Source organism: Antennarius striatus, chromosome 17 (genome assembly GCF_040054535.1).
Source record: "Antennarius striatus isolate MH-2024 chromosome 17, ASM4005453v1, whole genome shotgun sequence".
Lineage (NCBI taxonomy): Eukaryota > Metazoa > Chordata > Actinopteri > Lophiiformes > Antennariidae > Antennarius > Antennarius striatus.
The window spans coordinates 265,557-290,000 of NC_090792.1; the positions used below are offsets into that span (position 1 = coordinate 265,557).

The 24,444-nt window shown below is 45.4% G+C and overlaps 2 protein-coding genes across 2 annotated transcripts in view; both read left to right on the top strand.

Moving 5' to 3' along the window:
- kif6 (kinesin family member 6) overlaps positions 1-20,560 on the top strand; it is a 54,139-nt gene extending 33,579 nt beyond the window's left edge. Inside the window, exons 14-21 of the mRNA XM_068338978.1 lie at positions 5,988-6,084; positions 6,147-6,202; positions 13,241-13,291; positions 13,787-13,874; positions 13,979-14,114; positions 16,077-16,165; positions 16,779-16,894; positions 19,346-20,560. Coding sequence (XP_068195079.1) covers positions 5,988-6,084; positions 6,147-6,202; positions 13,241-13,291; positions 13,787-13,874; positions 13,979-14,114; positions 16,077-16,165; positions 16,779-16,894; positions 19,346-19,359 — 647 coding nt within the window. The 3' untranslated portion in view covers positions 19,360-20,560. The remainder of the gene's footprint in view (positions 1-5,987; positions 6,085-6,146; positions 6,203-13,240; positions 13,292-13,786; positions 13,875-13,978; positions 14,115-16,076; positions 16,166-16,778; positions 16,895-19,345) is intronic.
- Positions 20,561-23,313: 2,753 nt separating this feature from the next.
- LOC137611319 (potassium channel subfamily K member 16-like) overlaps positions 23,314-24,444 on the top strand; it is a 1,946-nt gene continuing 815 nt past the window's right edge. Inside the window, exons 1-2 of the mRNA XM_068339449.1 lie at positions 23,314-23,526; positions 24,317-24,431. Of these exons, the coding sequence (XP_068195550.1) occupies positions 23,314-23,526; positions 24,317-24,431 (328 nt within the window). The remainder of the gene's footprint in view (positions 23,527-24,316; positions 24,432-24,444) is intronic.

The window sequence follows — 24,444 nt, forward strand, 5'->3', positions numbered from 1 at the left end:
TTTTGAGAGCACATACGTTTTCAGTCGTATTATTATTACCATAACTATCATAATTGTTATTTTGTCATTATTATGATTATTATTATTATTATTATTATTATTATTGGTTTTGTTGTTGTTGTTATCAATAATAATAATAACAATAATATATTTTGTGATCAGGTAACCAGATTATTTTGTTGTCAGTGAGTTTCTACTGGTGTCAACTCAGTACACCATTTAACCCCTGACTCATCCTTTCGGTATTCGTTTACCAGTTGTGTGCTGAGATATTCATTGTGCTGACACTGTTTTTGTCTACAGTGGCAGACAGGTGCTCTATTTCTGTCTGTGAATCACCGCGGTGTCAGAGAAATTCTCCTAAACTTCAAACAAAAAAGTTCGGACTACATTCTTTTGTTTCTGCTGCTCACAAACGTTTATCTCTTTATAACCTAAGTTAAGTTATAACCTTAGCCCCATAACCGTTAATTTAATGCTCAGAAAAAATGCTAAAAAATGCTAAAAAATAAATAAATAAATAAATAAATAATTTTTTTTAACAAATCCTGAATTTCCCTTGGGATCATTAAAGTATATATCTATCTATCTAGAAACTGTTCCTCCTTCATGTTTGTTTCTTGTTATTGTTGTCTCTGATTTGGGTCAAACCCAAATTAGAAACCCTAACCCCAAACCTAACCTTAACCCTAACCCTAACCCTAAACCTAACCTTAACCCTAACCCTAACCCTAAACCTAACCTTAACCCTAACCCTAAACCTGACCTTAACCCTAACCCTAACCCTAAACCTAACCTTAATCCTAACCCTAACCCTAACTTTAAGCCTAACCCTAAGCCTGAACCTGACCCTAACCCTAAGAAGCTCTACACACAGGTCACCTGTGACTCTGAAAGCTCTAATAATGTCTTCCTTTGTTTCTATGGAAATGAATGTGTCTTGGCTACGAGGTACAGCTGACTGGTCACTTCCACTCAGTAGAATTTGTGTCTCATCTCAAAGGGGCTGAGACGAGACACCGTACCAACGGGACAAACTTCCCCAGTATTGGTTCCATTAAATGTAACAGTTCTTCTCCTGACCGACTGGAAACCTTGGATTTGTGAAGCATTATGGGTAGGGACAGGGTTCTTCCTCAGTGGGAATGTAATATGTGCTGATTTCCACAGCAGCTGAGGTTACCTGTGGGGCATGACAAATTCTAGAAGCTTCACAGCAACAGGCTGACATCCCAGAAGCCCCTTCTTTGTCTTGTTTCTAAACACTCATTGTGTGCATGAACACATTTTTCCTCCAGCGTTTACGCTAGTGGCTCGGCGTAGTCCTGTCAGCAGGCAGTACAGTGAAATAAACCTTTCATTTGTTAGTGATGACGAGCTGATAAACCTTACATTCTTCTAGCGGCACATTAAACAGACTCCAAGAGCCATGTAAACATTAGAGATGATGTGCAGACCGTTCATTCAGATGCTTTATTCAAGTCAAATGGAAAGCAGTAGTCGAATACCTCATTTCTATATCCCATTAGTCTGTGTAGCTCAACAGTATGTTCCATACAGTAAACATGCCTGACTCTTGTAGATCTGGTTGTTCTTACATTATTGCATTAAACTGAGTGTCTTCATTGGTTCTTCCAGACGTTTTACCTCGTTGTGTGTTTCCTTTAGCAGGACACAAAGTAGAGCAGAGCCCAAATCTCACTGCTAGCATTCACCACGCAGATGTAAAGGTCAATGAACATGCACCCCACATACCGCTGGGAGAGTTGGTCCACACTTGAGGTGTGATAAGGCAGCGGTCCCCAATCACCGGGTCGTGACCCGGTACCTAATTAGATACCAGGCAGCACAGAACGTATGACTTTTTCTTTTTTTTATTATTGATTATCAGTTTAAAGATATTGTATTTTGAAAAGTGTAATTGTCTTAGATGAAACCGGTCCGTGGAGCACAGACGCAGTACAAACTTGTTCTCCGGTCTAGACCTTTGATCTGGATGCTGCTGCTTTCCTCTGTGAACCCGCACTGCCTGTGTGTGTGTGTGTGTGTGTGTGTGTGTGTGTGTGTGTGTGTGTGTGTGTGTGTGTCAGAACTACAACACACCAGACAAACACACACAGGAATTAGAGTTGAGGCTGATTTCTGTCTAAACACCATCTTCAATCATGTTGCTCTATTTTACTTTAGTTCCTGTTTTATTCTAAAAGCATTATCTTTCCTTTTCTATGTTGCTTTTCACTGTCGGTCTCTACTTTCCTTCTACTTCACCTCTTCTGATTGTTCTGTTCTGGTTTTGGTTTTTGTCTGATTGTTCTTACCTGTGTCTCGTCTCACCTGGATGTTGTTACTCTATCTTCCTAATTCAGTCCTCATGTAATCTGTTATTCCTCCAGTTCCTCGCTGGTCCACTGTTGATGGATTAGGTTTACATGTGTACCGGATCTGATTGGCTGACTGCTTTGACCCATTGTCTGCACATCCTTGATTTTAGATGAACTTCTAGACTACAAACGCTTGTAATAACACCCGTCTGGCTTTGAGATACCTCCGGGGCAAAGAAAGCAGCAGAAATCAAACATGCGTGTTCAAGTAATGACTCCAGAGGTAACGACTATAGTAAAAGTTATTACCTCTGCCAGCAAAAATTATAATCAATTCTGTTGAAAAGTTTGTTAATCCTTTTAAATCCCCACATCCTGCGGTCATTTGCCGGTCGTTACGTATCCGCTGTGGAATGTCCAGCTATTATTCTCACAGTTCATTGTAAATGTGAGTCTTTCTGCTGAGTTTGCTCCCAATACCCAACAGTCCATCAGCTGTTCCCCATCAGAGAACACTTGATGCTGTCCCAGAGGGAAAAATCTTTTATGTAGCTCCAGTGTTTCTGACTTTCCTGAAGCTCAGCCGTCTCAGGAATGTTTTAACGTACCCGTTCACGCTGTAGTGGGTTTTACTCCTTAATGCATAGAGACACAATAGACACAGCTTTTGTACATAACACTCTGCATTATAGGTATATCATATGTTTCACATGTGAACTGTCTATTTTCCGTGACCCATTTGGAAGCATGTGACCAAACTATATGAACATTAGATCATTGTTCTTTGTTCTGTCCTAATTCAAAACAAATGCGCTGCAGTGATCACTTCCTGATGTTCAATAGGTCACTGGATGTTTATGTGTGTTTTAATTTAGCTTTAATCTGAGGGCGCTGCTGCTGCCAACAGCCTCTGGTTACACACTGGGTAATTTCTGTCCCCTGAAAATTGACTGTAAAGGTAATGATGATGACCTTTCCATGGAAACTGTTCCTGCTGACAGACTGGAGCGTAATCAGCTCCACTCTTTCCACAGTGTGTTCTTCTGTACAGGGTTCTAGCGCTGCCAGCACACAGTACAATGTAAATATTACAGATTCAGACTTTCTCTCTGACGGCTTCCTTCCACCGTCTGCACACAATAGCAGCTCTGTGTGAACTGGATTCCTACTATGTCTGCTCTAATATATAAACTGGACTCTTTTGACTGTGAGATTCCAAATGAATTATCCTACATCACAAATAGATGTTGGATACTGAGCTCACAGATACTCTAAATAAACGTTTCCGTACAGGGACGTTTTGATCTTAGTGTACTAATTACTTGCTGTATTAGGAGTGAATGATTCTACCAGGTTCTCCACACGCGTCTGTGATCAAGACAAGAGTTTAAGATAATAAGGACACCTCATTGAGTCAAATACTACTGTCCCTGCAGGAGGCCACAGAAAACACAGAATGTACCAGAAATGTGTTTCCACCAACTTCTTAACGGTTAACAAGTGATGTCAGACATGTGTCTTATACAATGATGGAAAATCATGGTTATTCTTTATTTAATGGTGTTACATTTGGTGAATTTGTTGAAGCAGCAGCAGTAGTCGGGACACATTCCTCCGCTGTAAACCTCTGTGGGTTGTCAGCTCTCAAAGCACGGAAAAGAAGTATTAGGAAAGTTGGCCTGAGGTTCCTGTGATCTCATTATCCCTCAAATTCTGCTAGTAGAACATAATATGATGTCACATCACTCCAAGTTATTCCTGGAATGTCATTTTAAACAGCACAAACCAGCCACATTCAAGTGATTTGTTGAGGTTGGTTCCTGCAGCAAACTGTCTGCACACGAGATGCTCCTGGTTTCAATCAAGAGTTTCCAAAAATAAAGAACAAACATTCCTGAACGTCCCGTGATCACTCTAACATGAGTTTTTGTCCAGGGTCTGTCTGGGATTGGGTCTCATTTGTCATGAAAGTCCTTCTTCTTACAATGCATTGCAAAGGTGAGAGTTTTATAAATCGGTTAGATAGACAGTTACTTCTCAACACTCCAGGAGCTGAAGTGCAAAACGCTCAGACACGAGTCAGGGTCACGTGATTGGACCAGGGACACGAGTCAGGGTCACGTGATTGGACCAGGGACACGAGTCAGGGTAACGTGATTGGACCAGGGACACGAGTCAGGGTCACGTGATTGGACCAGGGACACGAGTCAGGGTAACGTGATTGGACCAGGGATACGAGTCAGGGTCACATGATTGGACCAGGGACACGAGTCAGTGTAACTTGATTGGACCAGGGACACGAATTGATAATGTGATTGGACCAGGGACACGAGTCAGGGTAACGTGATTGGACCAGGGACACGAGTCAGGGTAATGTGATTGGACCAGGGACACGAGTCAGGGTAACGTGTTTGGACCAGGGACACGAGTCAGGGTAACGTGTTTGGACCAGGGACACGAGTTAGGGTAACGTGTTTGGACCAGGGACACGAGTCAGGGTAACGTGATTGGACCAGGGACACGAGTTAGGGTAACGTGTTTGGACCAGGGACACGAGTCAGGGTAATGTGATTGGACCAGGGACACGAGTCAGGGTAATGTGTTTGGACCAGGGACACGAGTCAGGGTAACGTGTTTGGACCAGGGACACGAGTCAGGGTAACGTGTTTGGACCAGGGACACGAGTTAGGGTAACGTGTTTGGACCAGGGACACGAGTCAGGGTAATGTGATTGGACCAGGGACACGAGTCAGGGTAATGTGATTGGACCAGGGACACGAGTCAGGGCAATGTGTTTGGACCAGGGACACGAGTCAGGGTAACGTGTTTGGACCAGGGACACGAGTCAGGGTAACGTGTTTGGACCAGGGACACGAATCAGGGTAACGTGTTTGGACCAGGGACACGAGTTAGGGTAACGTGTTTGGACCAGGGACACGAATCAGGGTAACGTGTTTGGACCAGGGACACGAGTCAGGGTAACGTGTTTGGACCAGGGACACGAGTCAGGGTAACGTGTTTGGACCAGGGACAAGAGTCAGGGTAATGTGTTTGGACCAGGGACACGAGTCAGGGTAACGTGTTTGGACCAGGGACACAAGTCAGGGTAACGTGATTGGACCAGGGACACGAATTGATAATGTGATTGGACCAGGGACACGAGTCAGGGTAACGTGATTGGACCAGGGACACGAGTCAGGGTAACGTGATTGGACCAGGGACACGAGTCAGGGTCACGTGTTCGTACCTGTATTATCTGAAGTCACTTTCAATCATTCATCAAAAATAAAAGCCTTAGAACGTAATAAAACTTCTCCTTCACTCCACATCCATAAGGCCACAAAACTGAACTAGAACCTATGACCTACCATAACCTACTTTCAGGGTAGGTCAGGGTACCTGAATGTAGTACCTGACTAGGGCATAGCTTTGACCTTCCATGGTAGGTCAAAGCTATGCACTAGTTTGACCATAGATCAAAGCCAGTGCAGTAAAGCCAAGTTCTGTCTACTAGATGGAGCTTGGATGTTGCTTCACATCTGAAACAGCCTCCCACAGTTAGATCTGCTTCAGTAACACTACATGTAGGCTTCTATGGACAGTGGTTGGATGTGATTTAGAAGGAAACCACATGTCTGAGTGCCTGATCTATTTGTTTCACTGCAGGTCCACCAGCTGGGGAGCAAGAAGCTTTTGAAGCCTTCATCAAGAACCATGAGGACCATGTGACCATTGAGGACAACAAGGACCTACTGAGACAGAGGTGAGAGACTTAGGACCTGCTGACAGGTAATATAGACTACTAACTCTCTTTGTTGTGAACAGGACGGCTGAGGCCAGGTCACTGGGGAAGCAAATGATAGAGGCCAAAAACACAATCAGTAAGTTTTCTCAGTATGTCATCCTTTCTACAAATGAAATTAATATTCAAAGCGGTGGAAACGTTTTCATCGTCATAGTTACCTGTAAGGATGACAAATGTCTGTGACCTCAATCTGAACAACAGTTGATGAGTTTTTATTGTATAGCTGGGTTCCAATGAGAACCAGTGGACCAACAAACCGACTGTTTTTTTCTGGTTCTAATCTGGTCTCCCATCCTGTCCTTTCTGGTCACCTGGTTTGGACTGTCACATGGTGCTGTGACCCAGTGCTTCTCAATTATTATCTGTTAGGCCCCCCGCCCCCCCAGCAAGAAGAAAACAACCCCCCCACTCTCTGCCACAACTATTAATAATATCAATTGTCTATATAATTGTCAATAGTACACCTCTGCATAACATAGTATCCTGATTAACAAAGAAAACTAAAAAGGAAAAAAAAGAAATATAGTTGAATTTGATCAAAGAACAATTTTATTAACATTATTTTTTAGTCTATAACAGAAACGTTTCATGTGCATGAGTTTGCCTGACATTAAAAAATCTTGTTTAAACTAAACATTTTTGACCAACTTACTGCACCATTTGAAACTGAAAAATAAAATAAAATAAAATCAAAAAATAATTAAAAAAAATTTCAGTTCATCAACATTAACTGAGGAGCCCATTAACTGTGTTCTGAGCTGCTTTCCTGGGGCTGGTTTCATACCAGTGCTTTTACTGGTAGCAATACGTTTAAATTGCTTCAGTGCGTGTTGGTTGAATTTTCCAGTAAACTCTAAAACTCTAAGCCGTTCAGAACGTGTCGTTAGAACTCAATCTGGTTCGCATTTATTGTTGAAAGCTGCTTCTATGAATTTCCCTGGACTGTGTGTGTTTGTGGCTTATTTCACAGAGCACTGAAATGGATAGGTTCGCCTCACACACACACACACACACACACACACACACACACACACACACACACACACACACACACACACACACACACACACACACACACACACACACACACACACACACACAGCTGTTAGCCTCCTCCATACCAGCACACACTTGAAACTTGGATTTTCACTCTCCTGGTGTTCTGTCAGACGTTGCTGACCCAGCAGTATTTAATCCATCACACACAGATCAGCAGCGACATCATGCTCAAAAATAAATCCCCACATGTCTTCTGGAGGTATCATCACTTCCAGGATGTAGTACAGAGAAGGTGAGTCTACTGAAGTAATGACGTTTGTGTGTATAAATCCACATCAGAACATCCACATGTTGTTTAACGTGTCTCTATTTTTACGTTCATGATTTATTTCATGAGAGGAAATTGTTTTATTTGAACGGGTTGCTGGATGGAACAGCACCAGAATACTTAGCTGTGTGTTCTCCTGCCATCTTGGAAGCCCCCTTGGACATGTTAGTGACACGCTACCTGTGTCTCATGGCCGGTGTAGAACATGAACATTTACTCTCAGAATGACGTCTTTACTTGATCTCTCCATCGCTGAAGGTCTTTGTCTTTGTGGTTTGTGTTTTGAGATGTTTAGATGACATTAAGCTCCTGGTTTGGACGCAGCATCAGCCGTCATGAACACTCAAGTGAAGTTCAGTCGCAGCCTGCATTGGTTTTAAAATCATTTCTCTATTTTTTACACAAAAGCACCTCCTGTGTTGGTTTTAACATGTTTGTGCGGTTTTTCAACATTTTCATGTGACTTTGGGAACTGCTTTACTGACGCATTCATTCTTGAAGTGAAGTGTTTTGGGCAGACCAGTAAACGTTAAAGTGTGGAATATCACAGTCAACCTCAAGGCCACAGAAATCACCAAATATTTGTTGAGGCTTGTAGCGTGAAGCCCGGCCTCTGGTGACGGCACGTCTCCTGACAGCCTGGAGGAAATCCTGGAGGCTTTGGAGGAGGCAAACGCAGAACGGTGTTACTGTGTTACTGTTAGCACATCGCTTTGATCGGAACACTGATCAATACTTATAGAATCTGTTTGTTGTTTAAGGCAGAAATATCCTTTAAGGTGCTGATGATATCAACCGAATTCAGACAGGAGACACAAGTCAAAGAAAGTTGTGGAATGAGTTTAGAATCTACTGCTGACAACACATTGTGGTGTAAAACACACACACACACACACACACACACACACACACACACACTGAAACACACTCCAGGGATGATGGTGATGTAGACGAGGCTCCTCCAGCAGAAGGACCTGACAAATTGTGCGTGTGTGTGTTTGTGTGTGTGTGTGTGTGTGTGTGTGTGTGTGTGTGTGTGTGTGTGTGTGTGTGTGTGTGTGTGTGTGTGTGTGTGTGTGTGTGTGTGTGTGTGTGTGACTGGAGTGTCCCTCAGCTGTCTACAGGACATTTAAAGAACAGGTGTGTGTAACTGGAGGGTCATGACCCCTGGAGGGTCATGACCCCAGGACCTCTGAGGGGCTTTAGGCTCTGCTGAGAGCTCCTCAGCATTAGAGGAACCTGTCTGAAGGCTCTCAGTGGATTCATCTTCTCTACAAACCAGCTCTGATCCCTTTGGTTTTTGCACCATGAGGGGTGTTCCATGAAACGGGGCTCCCCCCACCCTGTTTCATGCAAACTGACCCGTCATCTGGGTGTCTCACGAATGGAGCTGATACCTTGGCTTTGACATTGAGTAATGGATCGTCTTACACAGAGCTGAACCACGGCTGTCAGCCAATCAGCACGCTGCCCTCTGTCTCGTCTCCTACCTGCTGTGAGATCAGGTCATCGTTCTGACCTCCATGTCACCAAATACCTTCAGTGTGAACCTTTCTACCACATTGGTCCTCTTCTGAAAGCATCCTGACACTGTTGTGTTCAGTCGGTGTGATGAAGTCCGTCTGTCCTGTTCTGTGTCGTTACACCACAGTTGGGTGTGATCTTCCCCCCCTGAGGGTCCTCTTGCCCCTCGCCTCTCTTCTGATTCGTTCCTGTCGACACAATGAAACGTCTTATCGGTTCCAGCTGAAACAGCTACTGTTGCTACACCAAGAAAGGGCAAACTCCGGCCCGCGGGCCGTGTACGGCCCAATAGGCTTTGTAGTCCGGCCCACCAAACTTGTTAAAACTATATAATTATGTTTAGGAAATAAATGCCGTTGTAATTTAATGTTTAAATGAGCCTTATATGAATGCTTTGCTGCCCCTTAAAGGCCAGAATGGTTTAATCCTTGTTATGTTAGTCCAGACCTTCTACTGATATATATGTATATATATTGTATATATATTGTTTTTGTAGATGGCGCTGCACTAGTGGCGACTGATTACGGCAGCTCTCCCACACCGGTCTTGTTTCCTCTTTCTAACTGTTTTTTTTCTTACCTCTTTTTTTTCAATTTTTTTAAGTAACTAAGTAGTGTGCCATGGAGACCAAGCTTGTTGTACTTGCACTGGTCTTCATGCTGTTTTTTACATTGGTCACGACCGTGTCTGTGGACCCCATACGCAGCCAGGGCCCTATTGTTTACAGTAGGGATCAGCTGTTGGCGCTCCGTAGCAACGCGGTGCTGCCCCAGGAGAAACCCGACATCCCCCGGGAGCTGAGGAGGAGGAAGCGGGGGAAACGTGCCGGAGTTGCACGCCGGGCCAGGAGGAGGAAATTCAGACCTGTCCTCCCGTCCATCATCATGGGGAACGTGCGATCTCTCCCCAACAAGATGGATGAGCTGGCGGCGGTGACCCGGCATCAGAGGGACTTCCGCGAGTGCAGCGTCATGGTGTTCACGGAGACGTGGCTGAGCGCGGCGATTCCAGACACGGCCGTTCATCTGGACGGGTTCAATCTGGTGCGGGCGGACAGGACGAGGGAGAGCGGGAAGAGGAAAGGAGGAGGGCTGGCAGTGTTCATGAATGATCAGTGGTGTAACCCTGGACACATCACTGTGAAGGAGCGGCACTGCTGCCGGGACATTGAACTGTTGGCGCTCGGCGTGCGGCCGTATTATCTGCTGGGGAGTTCTCACACGCCATTGTGGTAGCTGCGTATGTCCCCCCCTCTGCCGACGCGGACGCAGCCTGCGACGTCCTCCTCTCCCTAACGAGCAGGCTGCAGACACAGCACCCACAGGCCCTCATCCTCATCTCTGGAGACTTTAATCACGCCCCCCCGTCCTCCACTCTGCCCACCTTCACCCAGTATGTTACTTGTTTCACCAGAGACAGTAAAATACTGGACCTGTGCTATGCCAACACAAAGGAGGCATACATATCATCACCCCTCCCCCCCCTGGGAAGAGCGGACCACAACCTGGTTCATCTCCTGCCCGTCTACAAGCCCTTGTGGAAAGGCAACCAGCTGTGTCCCGCACTGTGAGGAGATGGTCCGACGAGGCTGAAGACGCTTTGAAGGACTGTTTCCACAGAACAGAGTGGGATTTATTCTGTGATTCTCACGAGGAGGACATTGAGGGTCTCACAAACACCGTCACAGACTACATTAACTTCTGTGTGGATAACACCGTACCCACCAGGACTGTACGGTGTTATCCCAACAACAAACCCTGGATCACCCCGGACATTAAGGCCCTTCTTAAGGAGAAGAAAAGGGCCTTCAGGTCTGGAAACAAGGACGAGCTGAAGGCTGTCCAGAGGGAGCTGAGGAGGAAAATCAGAGAGGGGAAGAACATGTACGGGAGGAGGATGGAGGACCAGCTGCAGCAGAACGTCAGCGAGGTGTGGAGGGGCCTGAAGACCATCTCAGGCCATAAAGGACCCGACCGCCAGGTCACTGGGGACCAGAAGTGGGCAGATAACCTAAACAAATTTTTCAATAGATTCGATCAGGCATCCACGCCCCCCTGCCCCTGCCCCTCTCCAACACCACCACAGCTCCTCCCCCTCCCCCTCTACAACAATCAGCTCACGGCCACCCCCCACTGCTCAGGTCATGTTACAACCACCCCCTACAGTTCACCTCTTCAACCCACCCCCCTCACCCACACCCCCCAGCACACAGTCCCCCTGCTCCACCCTGTCCCTCACTGAGTCCCAGGTGAGAAACCAGCTCCGGAGGATCAAGACGAGGAAGGCTGCGGGTCCAGACGGCATCAGCTCCAGGCTCCTGAAATCCTGCGCAGACCAGCTGTGTGGGATTGTTGGACACATGTTTAACATGAGCCTGAAGCTGGGAAGGGTTCCACAGCTGTGGAAAACGTCCTGCTTGGTTCCCGTGCCCAAGACCCCGCATCCCAAGGACCTAAACGGCTACAGGCCGGTGGCACTAACGTCCCACCTCATGAAGACCCTGGAGCGTCTGGTCCTCTGTCATCTCCGCCCCCTGGTGAGCCCATCACTGGACCCACTCCAGTTTGCTTACCAGCCTGCCATCGGGGTGGATGACGCCGTCATTTTCCTCCTAGACCGAGCACTGTCCCACTTGGAGAGGCCTGGGAGCACTGTGAGGATCATGTTTTTTGATTTCTCCAGTGCTTTCAATACGATACATCCAGCACTGTTGAGGGACAAGCTGGAGATCACTGGGTTGGACCACCATTTTACGGACTGGATATTGGACTATTTGACCAATCGCCTGCAGTTCGTGAGGACCCGGGACTGTGTGTCGAACACAGTTGTCTGCAGCACAGGGGCACCTCAGGGAACGGTTCTGGCTCCGTTCCTGTTCACCCTGTACACTGCAGACTTCTCCTACAACTCCCCCACATGTCACCTGCAGAAGTTCTCTGACGACTCTGCAATCGTCGGCCTCATCACCGATGGGGACGATAGAGAGTACAGAGAACTGACTCAGGACTTTGTGGACTGGTGCCAGCGGAACCGCCTCCAGATCAACGCGGGTAAAACCAAGGAGCTGGTGGTGGATTTCCAAAGGCGATCACTCTGCCCGGTTACACCGGTGAATATCCAGGGTACGGACATTGAGGTGGTGTCCTCGTACAAGTACCTGGGTGTTCACCTGAACAATAAACTGGACTGGAGTACCAACACCCACTCTCTGTATAAAAAGGCTCAGAGCAGACTCTATCTGCTCCGGAGGCTGAGGTCTTTTGGAGTGCGGGGGTCACTCCTAAAGACCTTTTATGACACAGTTGTAGCCTCAGCTATTTTTCATGGGGTGGTCTGCTGGGGCAGCAGCATCACTGCGGCCGACAGGAAGAGACTGGACAGGCTGATTAAGAAGGCGGGTTCTGTCCTAGGATGCTCCCTGGACTCAGTGGGGGTGGTGGTGGAGAGGAGGATGACAAACAAGCTGTCATCAATGATGAAGAACCACTCCCACCCTCTACAGGGCACACTGACATCACTGGAGAGCTCCTTCAGCGATAGGTTGCTTCACCCGAGATGCGTGAGGGAACGCTATCGCAGGTCCTTCCTGCCCACGGCTGTCAGACTGTACAACCAGCAGTCCTCCCAGCAGACCACTCAAAGAACTCAGGGAACTCAGGGAACTCCAAGAACTCACCAAACTCAAAGAACAAAACGTTCTAATTCTGGATGAGCAGTGTAAACATCAGCCTGTAGTGTATATTCTTTTTTGGTGTGTGAATATAATGTACATTCAGATAATATGATATATGTTAATATGTTTCCAATATGTGAATATGTAAATTTCATATGTTGCAGATGTTAATATGTATGTATATTATTTAACTATTTATGTTTGACCCTCCCCCCCCTGCTGCCACGATCGCACAAATTTCCCCACTGTGGGACAATAAAGGTCTATTATTATTATTATTATTATTATTATTATTATTATTATACAGTATATTAAAGTATATATCCATCTATCTGAACACAAGGCGCTTTCACTTTGTGCTTATATAATGTTTCATGTCATTTGCATTAATACACATAAAAACTCCATCATCTGCTCCTCAGCCGGCCCACTGGTCACATCTTGAACTCTGTGGGGTCAAACTGTTTGCCCCCGATGTGCTAACGCTGCATTTGTAGTGTTCTGATTGGAGGAACTGAGCCTCTAATACAATGAGCAACAACAAAAAGAACAGTTTTCTGAATGTTCTACTTGTGTTTCTTCCCTATCAGATGAGTTAAAGAAACAGCTGGTGGTGCAGAGGAGGCAGAGGGCGGCTCAAGGTAAGATCACACCTGGACAGGTGTCGACCCGGTGTCAAAGCGAAACAATGGGTGGATGCTTGGTTGGGCTTAACTCAGAGGAGATCTCAAAGTCTCTGTTCGTATTCTGGATGCTGAATGGAGGGGTAAACTGTGGGGGCCCTGCTGTTCTGTCTGCGCAGCAGGAGGGGGCCTCAGCTCCAAGACGCCCTCCTTTACTCTGAAGGACTATTTTGTTCAGTGACAAACGCTTTGATGGGTAACGTGGTCGTAAAACACACAAATATCTCCCCCAGTTCAGAGGCCAGAGGTTTTTTAGGGGGTTTTCTTGTTCTCTGTTATCCAGAAGCAGAAGTTGAATTGTTGAATCCAATGTTTCTTATGTACACAACACACACTCATTGGCTTCTGGACATGAAATAGAAATGAATACATTCTGTGCTGTATGTCCAGGGTTTTTCCACGGTGTGTTCAATGTTCTCTTTAAATTCGTGGTACCTTCTGACTCTACCACAGGTGTGATGGGAAACCACTCAGAGGCTGCAGAGGAGGTCGACCCGGTGGATGAAAACCTGTGCAGACAAATAGAGCAAGAAAAGAAGACGTAAATAGAGTTCAGCTGTGTTTTAACTGTTTCTCCAGAGACCTCGTGTACAACGACCAGACGTACCATTAGATAAATAAAGCTTTAAAAATATGTGTCGACAGTTACAAGAGCACTGTTGGTCGTCTCAAAGCCTTGAGGACAGAGATTGAGCACCTTCAGCTGTTGTTGGAGAGGGCAAAGGTCAAGCTCCAGAAGGACTTCCAGAAGCTGTGGAGCCAGGAGGCCTTCAGGGTGGAGGTATCATTCTGTCCCTACTGATCTGCATGACATAACCTTAACCCTTACCCTAACCCTAACCCTAACCCAAACCCTAACCCTAACCCTAACCCTAACCCTAACTCTAACCCTAACCCGAACCTGAACCCGAACCCGAACCCTAACCCTAACCCTAACCCAAACCCGAACCCTAACCCTAACCCGAACCCTAACCCTAACCCGAACCCTAATCCGAACCCAAATCCTAACCCAAACCCTAATCCTAACCCAAACCCTAACCCTAACCCAAACCCTAACCTTAACCCCTAACCCAAACCCTAACCCTAACCCAAACCCTAACCCTAACCCGAACCCTAACCCAAACCATAACCCCTAACCCTAACCCTAACCTGAACCCTAACCCTAACCCAAACCCTAACCCTAACCCTAACCCTAACCCAAACCCAAACCCAAACCCTAACCCAAACCCTAACCCGAACCCGAACCCTAACCCTAACCCTAACCCCTAACCCAAACCCAAACCCTAACCCTAACCCGAACCCTAACCCTAACCCGAACCCTAATCCGAACCCAAACCCAAACCCGAACCTGAACCCTAACCCTAACCCGAACCCTAACCCTAACCCGAACCCGAACCCTAACCCGAACCCTAACCCAAACCATAACCCCTAACCCGAACCCGAACCCTAACCTGAACCCAAACCCTAACCCAAACCCTAACCCAAACCCAAATCCTAACCCAAACCCTTATCATAACCCAAACCCTAACCCTAATCCAAACCCTAACCTTAACCCCTAACCCAAACCCTAACCCTAACCCAAACCCTAACCCTAACCCAAACCCTAACCCTAACCCAAACCCTAACCCAAACCCTAACCCTAACCATAATCCCTAACCCTAACCTGAACCCTAACCCTAACGCAAACCCAAACTCTAACCCGAACCCTAACCCGAACCCTAACCAGAACCACATCATCTCCTGTATGACTTAACAGTGTTTCAGTCACACTGTTGGTGGCAGTAAACGGTATCTACACACGTTTTCTTTTGTGTGTTTTTCTCTGTGGCTCTGAGGTCATGGTAGTTCCGTGTTTGTAACTTGATCCATGTTTGAAGGCTTTTAGGATAATACTGGGACCATTTGAGCCCCCGTTCCACAGGGTGACTGGAGGGGCCACGTGGAGGAATGTATTTCTACATTGTTCAAGGGACAAACATGAGCCCCCAAAAGTGAGCCCCCAGGGATAAAACTCACTGTTTATTCATCCACACTTGATGAATATTTCTGTATTGGAAGAATTCACCCATAAACTCAAGGTTATGATTATTTATGGAAGGTAAGGTGAAGCATTCTCCTGAACATCTGAAGAAGGTGGAGACATTTTAAAAATGATGCCAGCAAACAAAAAAACATCAACACAATTATAAACTATGTTAATGCAGCTCCAGGATGTACACCAAGACCCTTTAGATCTGACCTTTGACCTTCAGTGAGTAACACCGTGTCACTTAAGAAAAGTTCAAGTTATTTCAGACAAGTTCTGCAGATGCTTGAAAAATTCAATTTGGAAACTTACACATTATGAAAAACATCAATGTCCATAAAACTCTGGTGTTGTCACACGTTTTTCTTGGAGAGTTTGACATGTTTGGTGATCAGAACACGTGACCAGAAGACACCACTGCTCCTCGTGCGAAAGACAGAAGAACATCTGACGATGGTTTGGAATTCATCACTGAAGGAGAGCTGGAGAGAACAGGAAGTCAGACAGGTGTTCCAAACAGGAAGCAGCCCAACCCAAACCCGGACCTGAAACCAAACCAGAACCTGAACCAGAACCCAAACCCTGTTCCGTCCAGCATCAGACCAGCTCTGTTCCTTCAGCGTTCTGCTTCTACAACCTGACATCTTCTGTTCGTGTGTGTTCTGCTGGCTTCTGGTGGTTTTAACCTCTGATCCAGAGACTTCCTGTCCCCGGCAGGAATCAGAGCCAGAGGCCGCGGCCGCGTGCAACACAGGATCACCACATGGAACCTTACCGCCATCTCTGCCTGGACCTCCAGGATTTAGGTGAGATTCCCCCAGTCAATGTAAATGTTCTCGTTCTGATTACCTGTAGACTGAGTGGTCACTAAACAGTCATTAACAGTCAGTAAACAGTCACTAAACAGTCAGTAAACAGGCCACATGTCTGACTGACTGGTTCCATACAAACAGCAGCAAATTTCCAAAACTTATTTCTGTCAGTTCATTCATGATGTTTTCACCTCATCTTCATCATCATCATCATCATCATCATCATCGTCATCATCATCTGTGAAGGACCAAAACCTGCGGCTCCTCTGTGACCGTTTCACTGAAACGATAGTGAACAGTGTGAAGGATGTGTTGTTACTGTTCACCAGAGCAGCAGAGGTTTCATGATAAGACTCAGGTTTGTCTCAACAAGAGCTTTAGTTTGACCTGAACCAGCAGAACTTAGTGAACATGTCCCGCGTCCAACTTCAAATATTTCCCAGTAGGATGTTCTGACTGGTAAACATGTGCCCCCAACACACACATACACACACACACACACACACACACACACACACACACACACACACACACACACACACACACACACACACACACACACACACCCCTATCGATGAAATCTACAGTACACGTATGTTCTGTTCAGAGTCCTGACCGCCACCGACCAATCGTTGTCCTCCGTTCCTCTGACTGGAGACCAGCAGGTGGACTCTGACATCCTGGCCTTTGTGAGGGCCAGACAGAAGCTCCTCAACAGGACAGGTAACACACACACACACACACACACACACACACACACACACACACACACACACACACACACAGTGACACTATATTAATTTAATGTTCAATGCTGCCCTCTGGTGGCAGGATGCCTTCCAACACTTCACCTTCATCTACTAATTATGATGTGAAAAGGATTCCAGAGTTGTTGTTGTTGTTTCCACCCTTCACCTGTTAGAGTTCAGCATCACTCATGTTTGTTTCTCTGAATGTTTGAATGTCAGCATTCTTCTCCCTGTTAGACACACACACACGTGTAACACTTTACTTTGTGTAACTTTGTGTAACTCTTTACTTTATATAGCTCTTTACTTTGTGTAACTCTTTACTTTGTGTAACTCTTTACTTTGTGTAACTTTACTTTGTGTAACCCTTTACTTTGTGTAACTCTTTACTTTGTGTAACTTTGTGTAACTCTTTACTTTATATAGCTCTTTACTTTGTATAACTCTTTACTTTATATAGCTCTTTACTTTGTATAACTCTTTACTTTATATAGCTCTTTACTTTGTGTAACTCTTTACTTTGTGTAACTCTTTACTTTGTGTAACTTTACTTTGTGTAACCCTTTACTTTGTGTAACTCTTTACTTTGTGTAACTCTTTACTTTGTGTAACTCTTTACTTTGTGTAACTTTACTTTATATAACTCTACTTTGTGTAAGTCTTTACTTTGTGTAACTGTACTTTTTGATAGATATTTTAATACTTTAATAATCCCGGAGGAAATTACACATATCCACTGCTCAGCCAAACACCAGGAAAAAACAAAAACTAAACAGGACACACCACAGGACAGACACTACACTAACAGACACATGTAGCATTAACAGGACATATAGTAAACTATAACTAAAATATAAACAGTATAAAATTAAATTAAATCCATTCAACCCCGTGCTGACCTCCCACCTCCCCCCCGCTCCTCCTGAGAGAGTCATTGTACCCCCTGATGGCACGGGGCACGAAGGAGGACCTCAGCCTCTCTGTGGAGGTGCTGTGTGACAGCAGTCTGTCGCTGAAGGTGCTCCTCTGCTGGGAGAAGGTGGTGTGTAGGGGGGGGGGGGGCTGGTGTTGTTCACCTTAAATTTACACATGGTCCTGCTCCCCAGAACTGTCTCCACAGAGTCCAGGCTCAACCCGACCCCTGAGCCCGCTCTGCGGATGAGTCTGTTCAGACGGTCCATATCTCTTTTCCTGGCCCCCCCACCCCAACACACAATGGCGTATGACAGCACACTGGAGACTACGGACTGATAGAACATGAGAAGGAGCTCAGGACAGATGTTGAAGGAGGCCAGCCTCCTCAGGAAGTACATCCTGCTCTGCCCCTTCTTGTACACACAGTCCCAGTTGAGTGACCAGTCCAGTCTGCTGTCTAGCTGCAGTCCCAGGTACTGATAGTTTCCTACCCCCCCCACCTCACTGCCCTCCATGATCACTGGCTGTGGAGAGGGAGGTGCCCGCCGGAAATCCAGAACCATCTCCTCTGTCTTGGAGACGTTGAGATGGAGCTGGTTCTGTTGGCACCACTCCACGAAGTCAGCCACCAATGCCCTGTACCCCCCCTCATACAGCCACCAATGCCCTGTACCCCCCCTCATCACCCTCCAGGATACATGCCACTATCGCAGTGTCGTCGGAGTACTTCTGTATGTGGCATGTATCCGAGTTGTGCTTGAAGTCCGATGTGTAGAGGGTGAAGAGAATGGGGGAGAGAACGGTCCCCTGTGGCGCCCCCGTGCTGCTGGTCACCATAGAAGACAAACAGTCCCCCATACGGACGTACTGGGGTCTGTCCGTTAGGTAGTCCGTGATCCAGCTCATGAGGTAGAGGTCCACAGCCATGGAGGTCAGTTTATCCTGCAGGAGCCGGGGCTGGATGGTGTTGTGTAACTCTACTTTGTGTAACTCTACTTTGTGTAACTCTACTTTGTGTAACTCTACTTTGTGTAACTCTACTTTGTGTAACTCTTTACTTTGCACTTTAGAGTTGACCTGATTGTCCTGTGTTTTAGGTATACATGTTCATTATATAGATGTTCACCAAGATTTAGTGACACAATTTTCCCTTTCAGTGTTTCCCCATTTAATCAAAAGTCCGTCTTTAAAATCACGCTCCTTAGGAACTTTGTGTTGATGGACGCTCAGCTGTTTGGTAACTGAACTGTGTATCACATCAGCTTTATTACACTAGTGTGTGGTGAGTTCTCAGGGAGGGGTCGATGGGACAAAACACTACAGACTGTTATTATAGTGAAACCTGTAGTTTAGCTATAATAACACCTGTAGTAGGGTGTGTGTGTGTGTGTGTGTGTGTGTGTGTGTGTGTGTGTGTGTGTGTGTGTGTGTGTGTGTGTGTGTGTGTGTGTGTGTGTGTGTGTGTGTGTATGAGCTGAATATCTAATATTCTTCTTTCCTCTTATTTCAGGCCCTCCTCGGTAGAAACCATCTGATGAAACATCTGAAACACGTGTGTTTGTGACGTCTGTCAGATGTTCTTCAAAACCTGTTTGACATTTTCATAAAACAACAGCACTGCCAAACACACCTGCTGATGCCTGATACACACACTTGCTGATACACACACACACACACACACACACACACACACTTGCTGATCTCCTGGACGTGAGCCCAGCGACATAAATCACGGCTCACATCGGTGCTTGATGTGAACAAATGTTGTCTTTAGATACGGGAGGACGGAGCAGACGAACGCCGACAGGAAGAGCTGACAGGAACGATGACAAATGCTTTCAAATTTCTGCCTGGCTTCCCTTTATTTAAGGTGTAACACAGGTTGTGCTTTAGGTCTGCTTACATCATCCAGGTGGTTCACATCAGACTGTGGTTCATGTGACATCAATGTCAGACAGGTCGTTTGTAGTGAACGATCTGCTGGAGGCCCAACGACACCAGGAGAGGTGAAGCGTCCAATCAGGACACTGGTATTAAATGTGTCATTATAATAATATTATATACACACATATAATATGTATAATAATATTACGCATCCAGTACCTGAGTAATTTTATTTTCAGAAACAAAAGAATGTTCATGACACGATAAAATCTTTAGTTAATGTATTTTATTATTTTATTTTAAATTTTGTTTCTGGAATAATGAGACCGAATACAAGAACCAGGAATTGAGTAGGAACAGTTTGAGGGACTTACCCTACATTCAGGCTGGGGGTAGCTGGGGGCAGCTAGTGTGATGGTCTGTGTCTGTCTGTCTTTTGTATTTTATTTTATGGGTTCAGTTCCTGTACTTTTCTGGTTTTGTTTCTGCCACATTTAGTGATTTGTTGCACCTGGTTTGTTTCCCCTGAATGTTTCGTTTGGTATTCAGCCAATCCGAGTTTAGTTCCTCCCATAGTTAGTTTGTCATTACCTGAGACTACTTTAGCACCCTGGCCTGCCTATTTAAGGCTCTTCACTTCTGTTCAGCGCTGTCACAGCGTAGGCAGTAGTCCCTTGAGCAAAGTACTGTGTATGCCTACTGTTACTGTATTCCTCGACCGCCTTTTGTACGACCACGAGTTTAGCCTTGCCTTGTCTGTTCTTGTTTCGGTGTTTGACCCCTTGCCCTTTCGACCACGATTTTTGGATGTCCCACTGGATTGTAAGCTCTGAGTTGGAATACGGACTGATTAAAAGATTTGGGTTTTGACTTCTGGACTCACGTCTGGTTCCTTTTGAGATCACAACAGCTGACGGCAGCTGGGGGTACATGTCAGCTCAACGCATAAATCTGCAGCATCCACCCAATCAAAAGTGAATAAAATATATTTCTTAGATAATAGAAAAAAATAAACTCCACGCCTAACATGTGATGAGTGGGCAGCCCCCCCCCCGATACTACCTCACTCTTTGAAGTGACACAGACCTTCATCTGATGCAGTCCAACATTTATATTTACTTTGTTACACAGGTTGTCCTCAACATACAAATAACTGTTTCCAAGAGTTTGTTCATAAGTTGCTCTTTATTCAATATGTCTAATTGTCTTGGTTCAGTGTTGGTGCTTTGCTGTGCTGGGGCGTGGCAGGAGGCGGGGCCGAACATGTGGGCGGAGCCTCATCTCCACACTTGTTGATCGTGTCCACACCTGTAACCAATCGGCTGATTAGCCTGAGGCTTCACAAGCCGGCGTGTCTTTTGGTTCTTTAACAGGTTGTTGTTTTCGTCGTTGCCCTGATTTCACTTGGATTAAATATGGACGCAAACTTGTCCTCTGATGTTTGGGTCGCGATCCTGATCCTCGTGACTAAAATCACTGAAGTCATTTCATATCATTATACCCTAAATATGAACATACGTGTAAGTCACACCCAATGATGGATGATGGATGATGGATGGATGGAATGAGTGATGGATGATAGATGGAATGATGGATGGAATGATGGATGAATGAATGATGGATGGATGATGGATGGATGAATGGACAGACACTGATGGAAGGAGCGTTTGAAAGTCAAATGAGATGAGGAGTGAAGATGAAGTAAAGGTGTGTTAGATGGACTATTACTGGCCGGCGTCCACAGAGGTGTGTCCCCTCATGTAGTGACCTTGCTGACTGTAGTGCAGGTCATACAGCCACAGCCAGGGCGGGGCACCGCCCCCTGGTGCCCTCCACCTTCACTGCACCTCCAGTGGCAGCTGCTGATGAAGAGGTCCAGTCGTGTCAGTGTCGTCGCTGCACACACACACACACACACACACACACACACACACACACACACACACACACACACACACACACACACGCACGAGGGATGGATTGTATTTGGGTGTGTGTGACTAACCCTAACCTGGGTGTGTGTGACGCGGGACACCCGTTTGCATGGCCTTTGCCTTCATTTGCTTGACGTTCGACAGAAGCGTCACACTTTGCATCCAGAGCAGCCTGGTGGGCGGAGCCTCGTGGTGTCTGTCAGTCACATGGGAGACTTCCTCCAGATCACAGGTTCATCTAAAAGTCCCTCATTGTGAACATGATGCATGACTGACATGAATATTAGCGTTCTATGAATGGGTGTAGGAGTGACGGGTGTGTGTCGTCTCTACTATTCATTCGTGTTTCTATTAACTCTTCATCTCCCATCTTCACTGAGGAGCAGAGAACATCCCCCATCCTCTGCTCCCCCCTCCTCCTGCGTGTGACAGGCCTAGAGATGATGTCAATCAGTCTGCAAGGTTGCAGTTCATCATGGAGGACACACACACACACACACACACACACACACACACACACACACACACACACACACACACACACACACACACACACACACACACACACACACACACACACACACTGCTGCAGATGAGATTATGTATGTGTAGCAGCTAAATTAACTTGTGTAACTACGGTGTTCGATGTGTTACTAGTTATTGAATCAATCAATCAATCAAACTTTAATGAATGCTGAGAGCGCTCTGAGGCGATTTCAATCCCATCAACCTCCAAACAGAATGTTTTTTATGTTTTTACTCCCCAGATCGGTTTGAATCAAGAGATAGAAGGATGTATAAGTTATGTTAACACAACATCAGTTTGAATAACTTACGTTTCTGTTTGTTTCTGAAAACACACTCAGCCTTTATCTATATGTGTATTATATGGATGTGTCTATATCTAGTGAAATAAAAATTAATTAAAAAACCCATAGAGATCCATCAGGTTCAGATCAGACTACACTCCCCTCCTTGACTGACAGCTGAGATCCAGTAGTTTTTTGGAGACCCCCCCCCCCCCCATGACCATCAACGCGTCTCTGAATGACATTCTAACAGACACCATTCATCTGCTGTGGCTACAGTCATTATGTCAACATCATCAATTAAGGAATCCAATCATTTATGGCTTTGATGTGTTGATATTTAAATTTGATATTTGCATGTTATTGACTTAAAATGAGCCCCCACATTGCTCAGCGCTGTGGAAAAGCTCAGGCATCAGCTCTCCAACAACCAGCAGGTCAAACATTAACTTCTGTTCTCCTGACGAGACGCTGCTGCCACTTCCTGATCAGTGGAAAGAGTTGGAAGTGTATGTGTGTGTCCAGATGTCGCCGTTAATGGAGAGGAGGACTTCAGCCGTTACCAAAGCAACGCACAGATCACCACCCCGACATCCAGTCTGACCAGTCAGGATAAGAACCATGAGTTGAGATGTTTTAGCTTTGGAGGTTCTCCGGTTCGATCGACCAGTTCCAGCTGCCTTTTTGACCCCCTTTGGAGGATTTCCTGTGTCCACTGGAGAACAAGCAATGGAGGCTGTCTGTAAGGATCTGCTCATCTCATCTGCCTGTTTCATCAACACATGAACTGTGTGTCCTTTCTGAAGTCGCTGTTTTTTCCGAGCTCCTGGTTCCAGTACTTGAGGAGGTTGATGGCGAGGTTCCAGCTGGTCCAGGTCAAAGTGAGCTGGACTGTGCTTCTGACTCTGGCCCACTTCACCTACCTGCTGATTGGGGCCACCATCTTCCAGCTGCTGGAGCGAGAAGCCGAGAGCAACAACCGGAACCACTTCCAGCTGGAAAAGTTGAATTTCTTGGCTAATTATACTTGCCTGGATGTGCCGGCTTTGGAGAAGTTTGTTCAGGTTTTCCCTCACTTTCTTCAGGAATTCATGTTCAGTAATTTAATGATGTAACATGAAATCCATACATGCAATATGTAGGACCCAGTATTTAGTCATGTCAGATCCAATTCAACTTCTTTTCATATTAAAAATCATGTCTCGGTCATTTCATTAATTTATCTGTATTCATTCTATTTCATTAGGTAATAACCTGCTTAAAACAGATCTAAACTAAATCTTTAATAAGATAACAGAGAGAATATTCTTACTCATTTAAAACATGTTCAAATAAAAAACAGTGTTATGTCAGGAAGAAAATATCTAAAACATCAAATGTGAAGAAATTCAGATGGAGGAATCAGAACAACAGACGGCAGCTAAATATCACCTTGTGGGTCTTTAACAGTTAAATGTCGAAAATTAAATTTTGCCTTTAAGATTAGATTTTTTTTAAATGTGTCATGCAATATTTGTAAAAAGTTATGAAAATAGACTTCCTTTCAACAAAATATTGAAATCAATTTCTTAAATATTCCTCTTAGAAACAAGCAACACAAGAGCAATGAAAATGTCACGATGAAATATTTCTGATTGTTGGGTAAATATGACGATGAAAAAGGTTTTATTAATACTGGAAACAGAATGTTATCTTCATGTTTACATCGACACCATGACATCATTTTGACCGAATAAATCCTAAACATACTAATATTACAATCGGAGGTTAGCGTGAATAAAAAAATAGCTGTTTCCTTTAAGATTTCATGGATCTTATATTAAAATTCAAATCAACTGTTTTGCGTGTTTGCAGGTAATTCTGGATGCCTGGGAAAATGGGGTGAATCCTTCAGGCAACTCGACAAATCCCAGTAACTGGGACTTTTGTAGCTCCTTCTTTTTTGCAGGCACAGTGGTGACGACTATAGGTGAGAAACATCT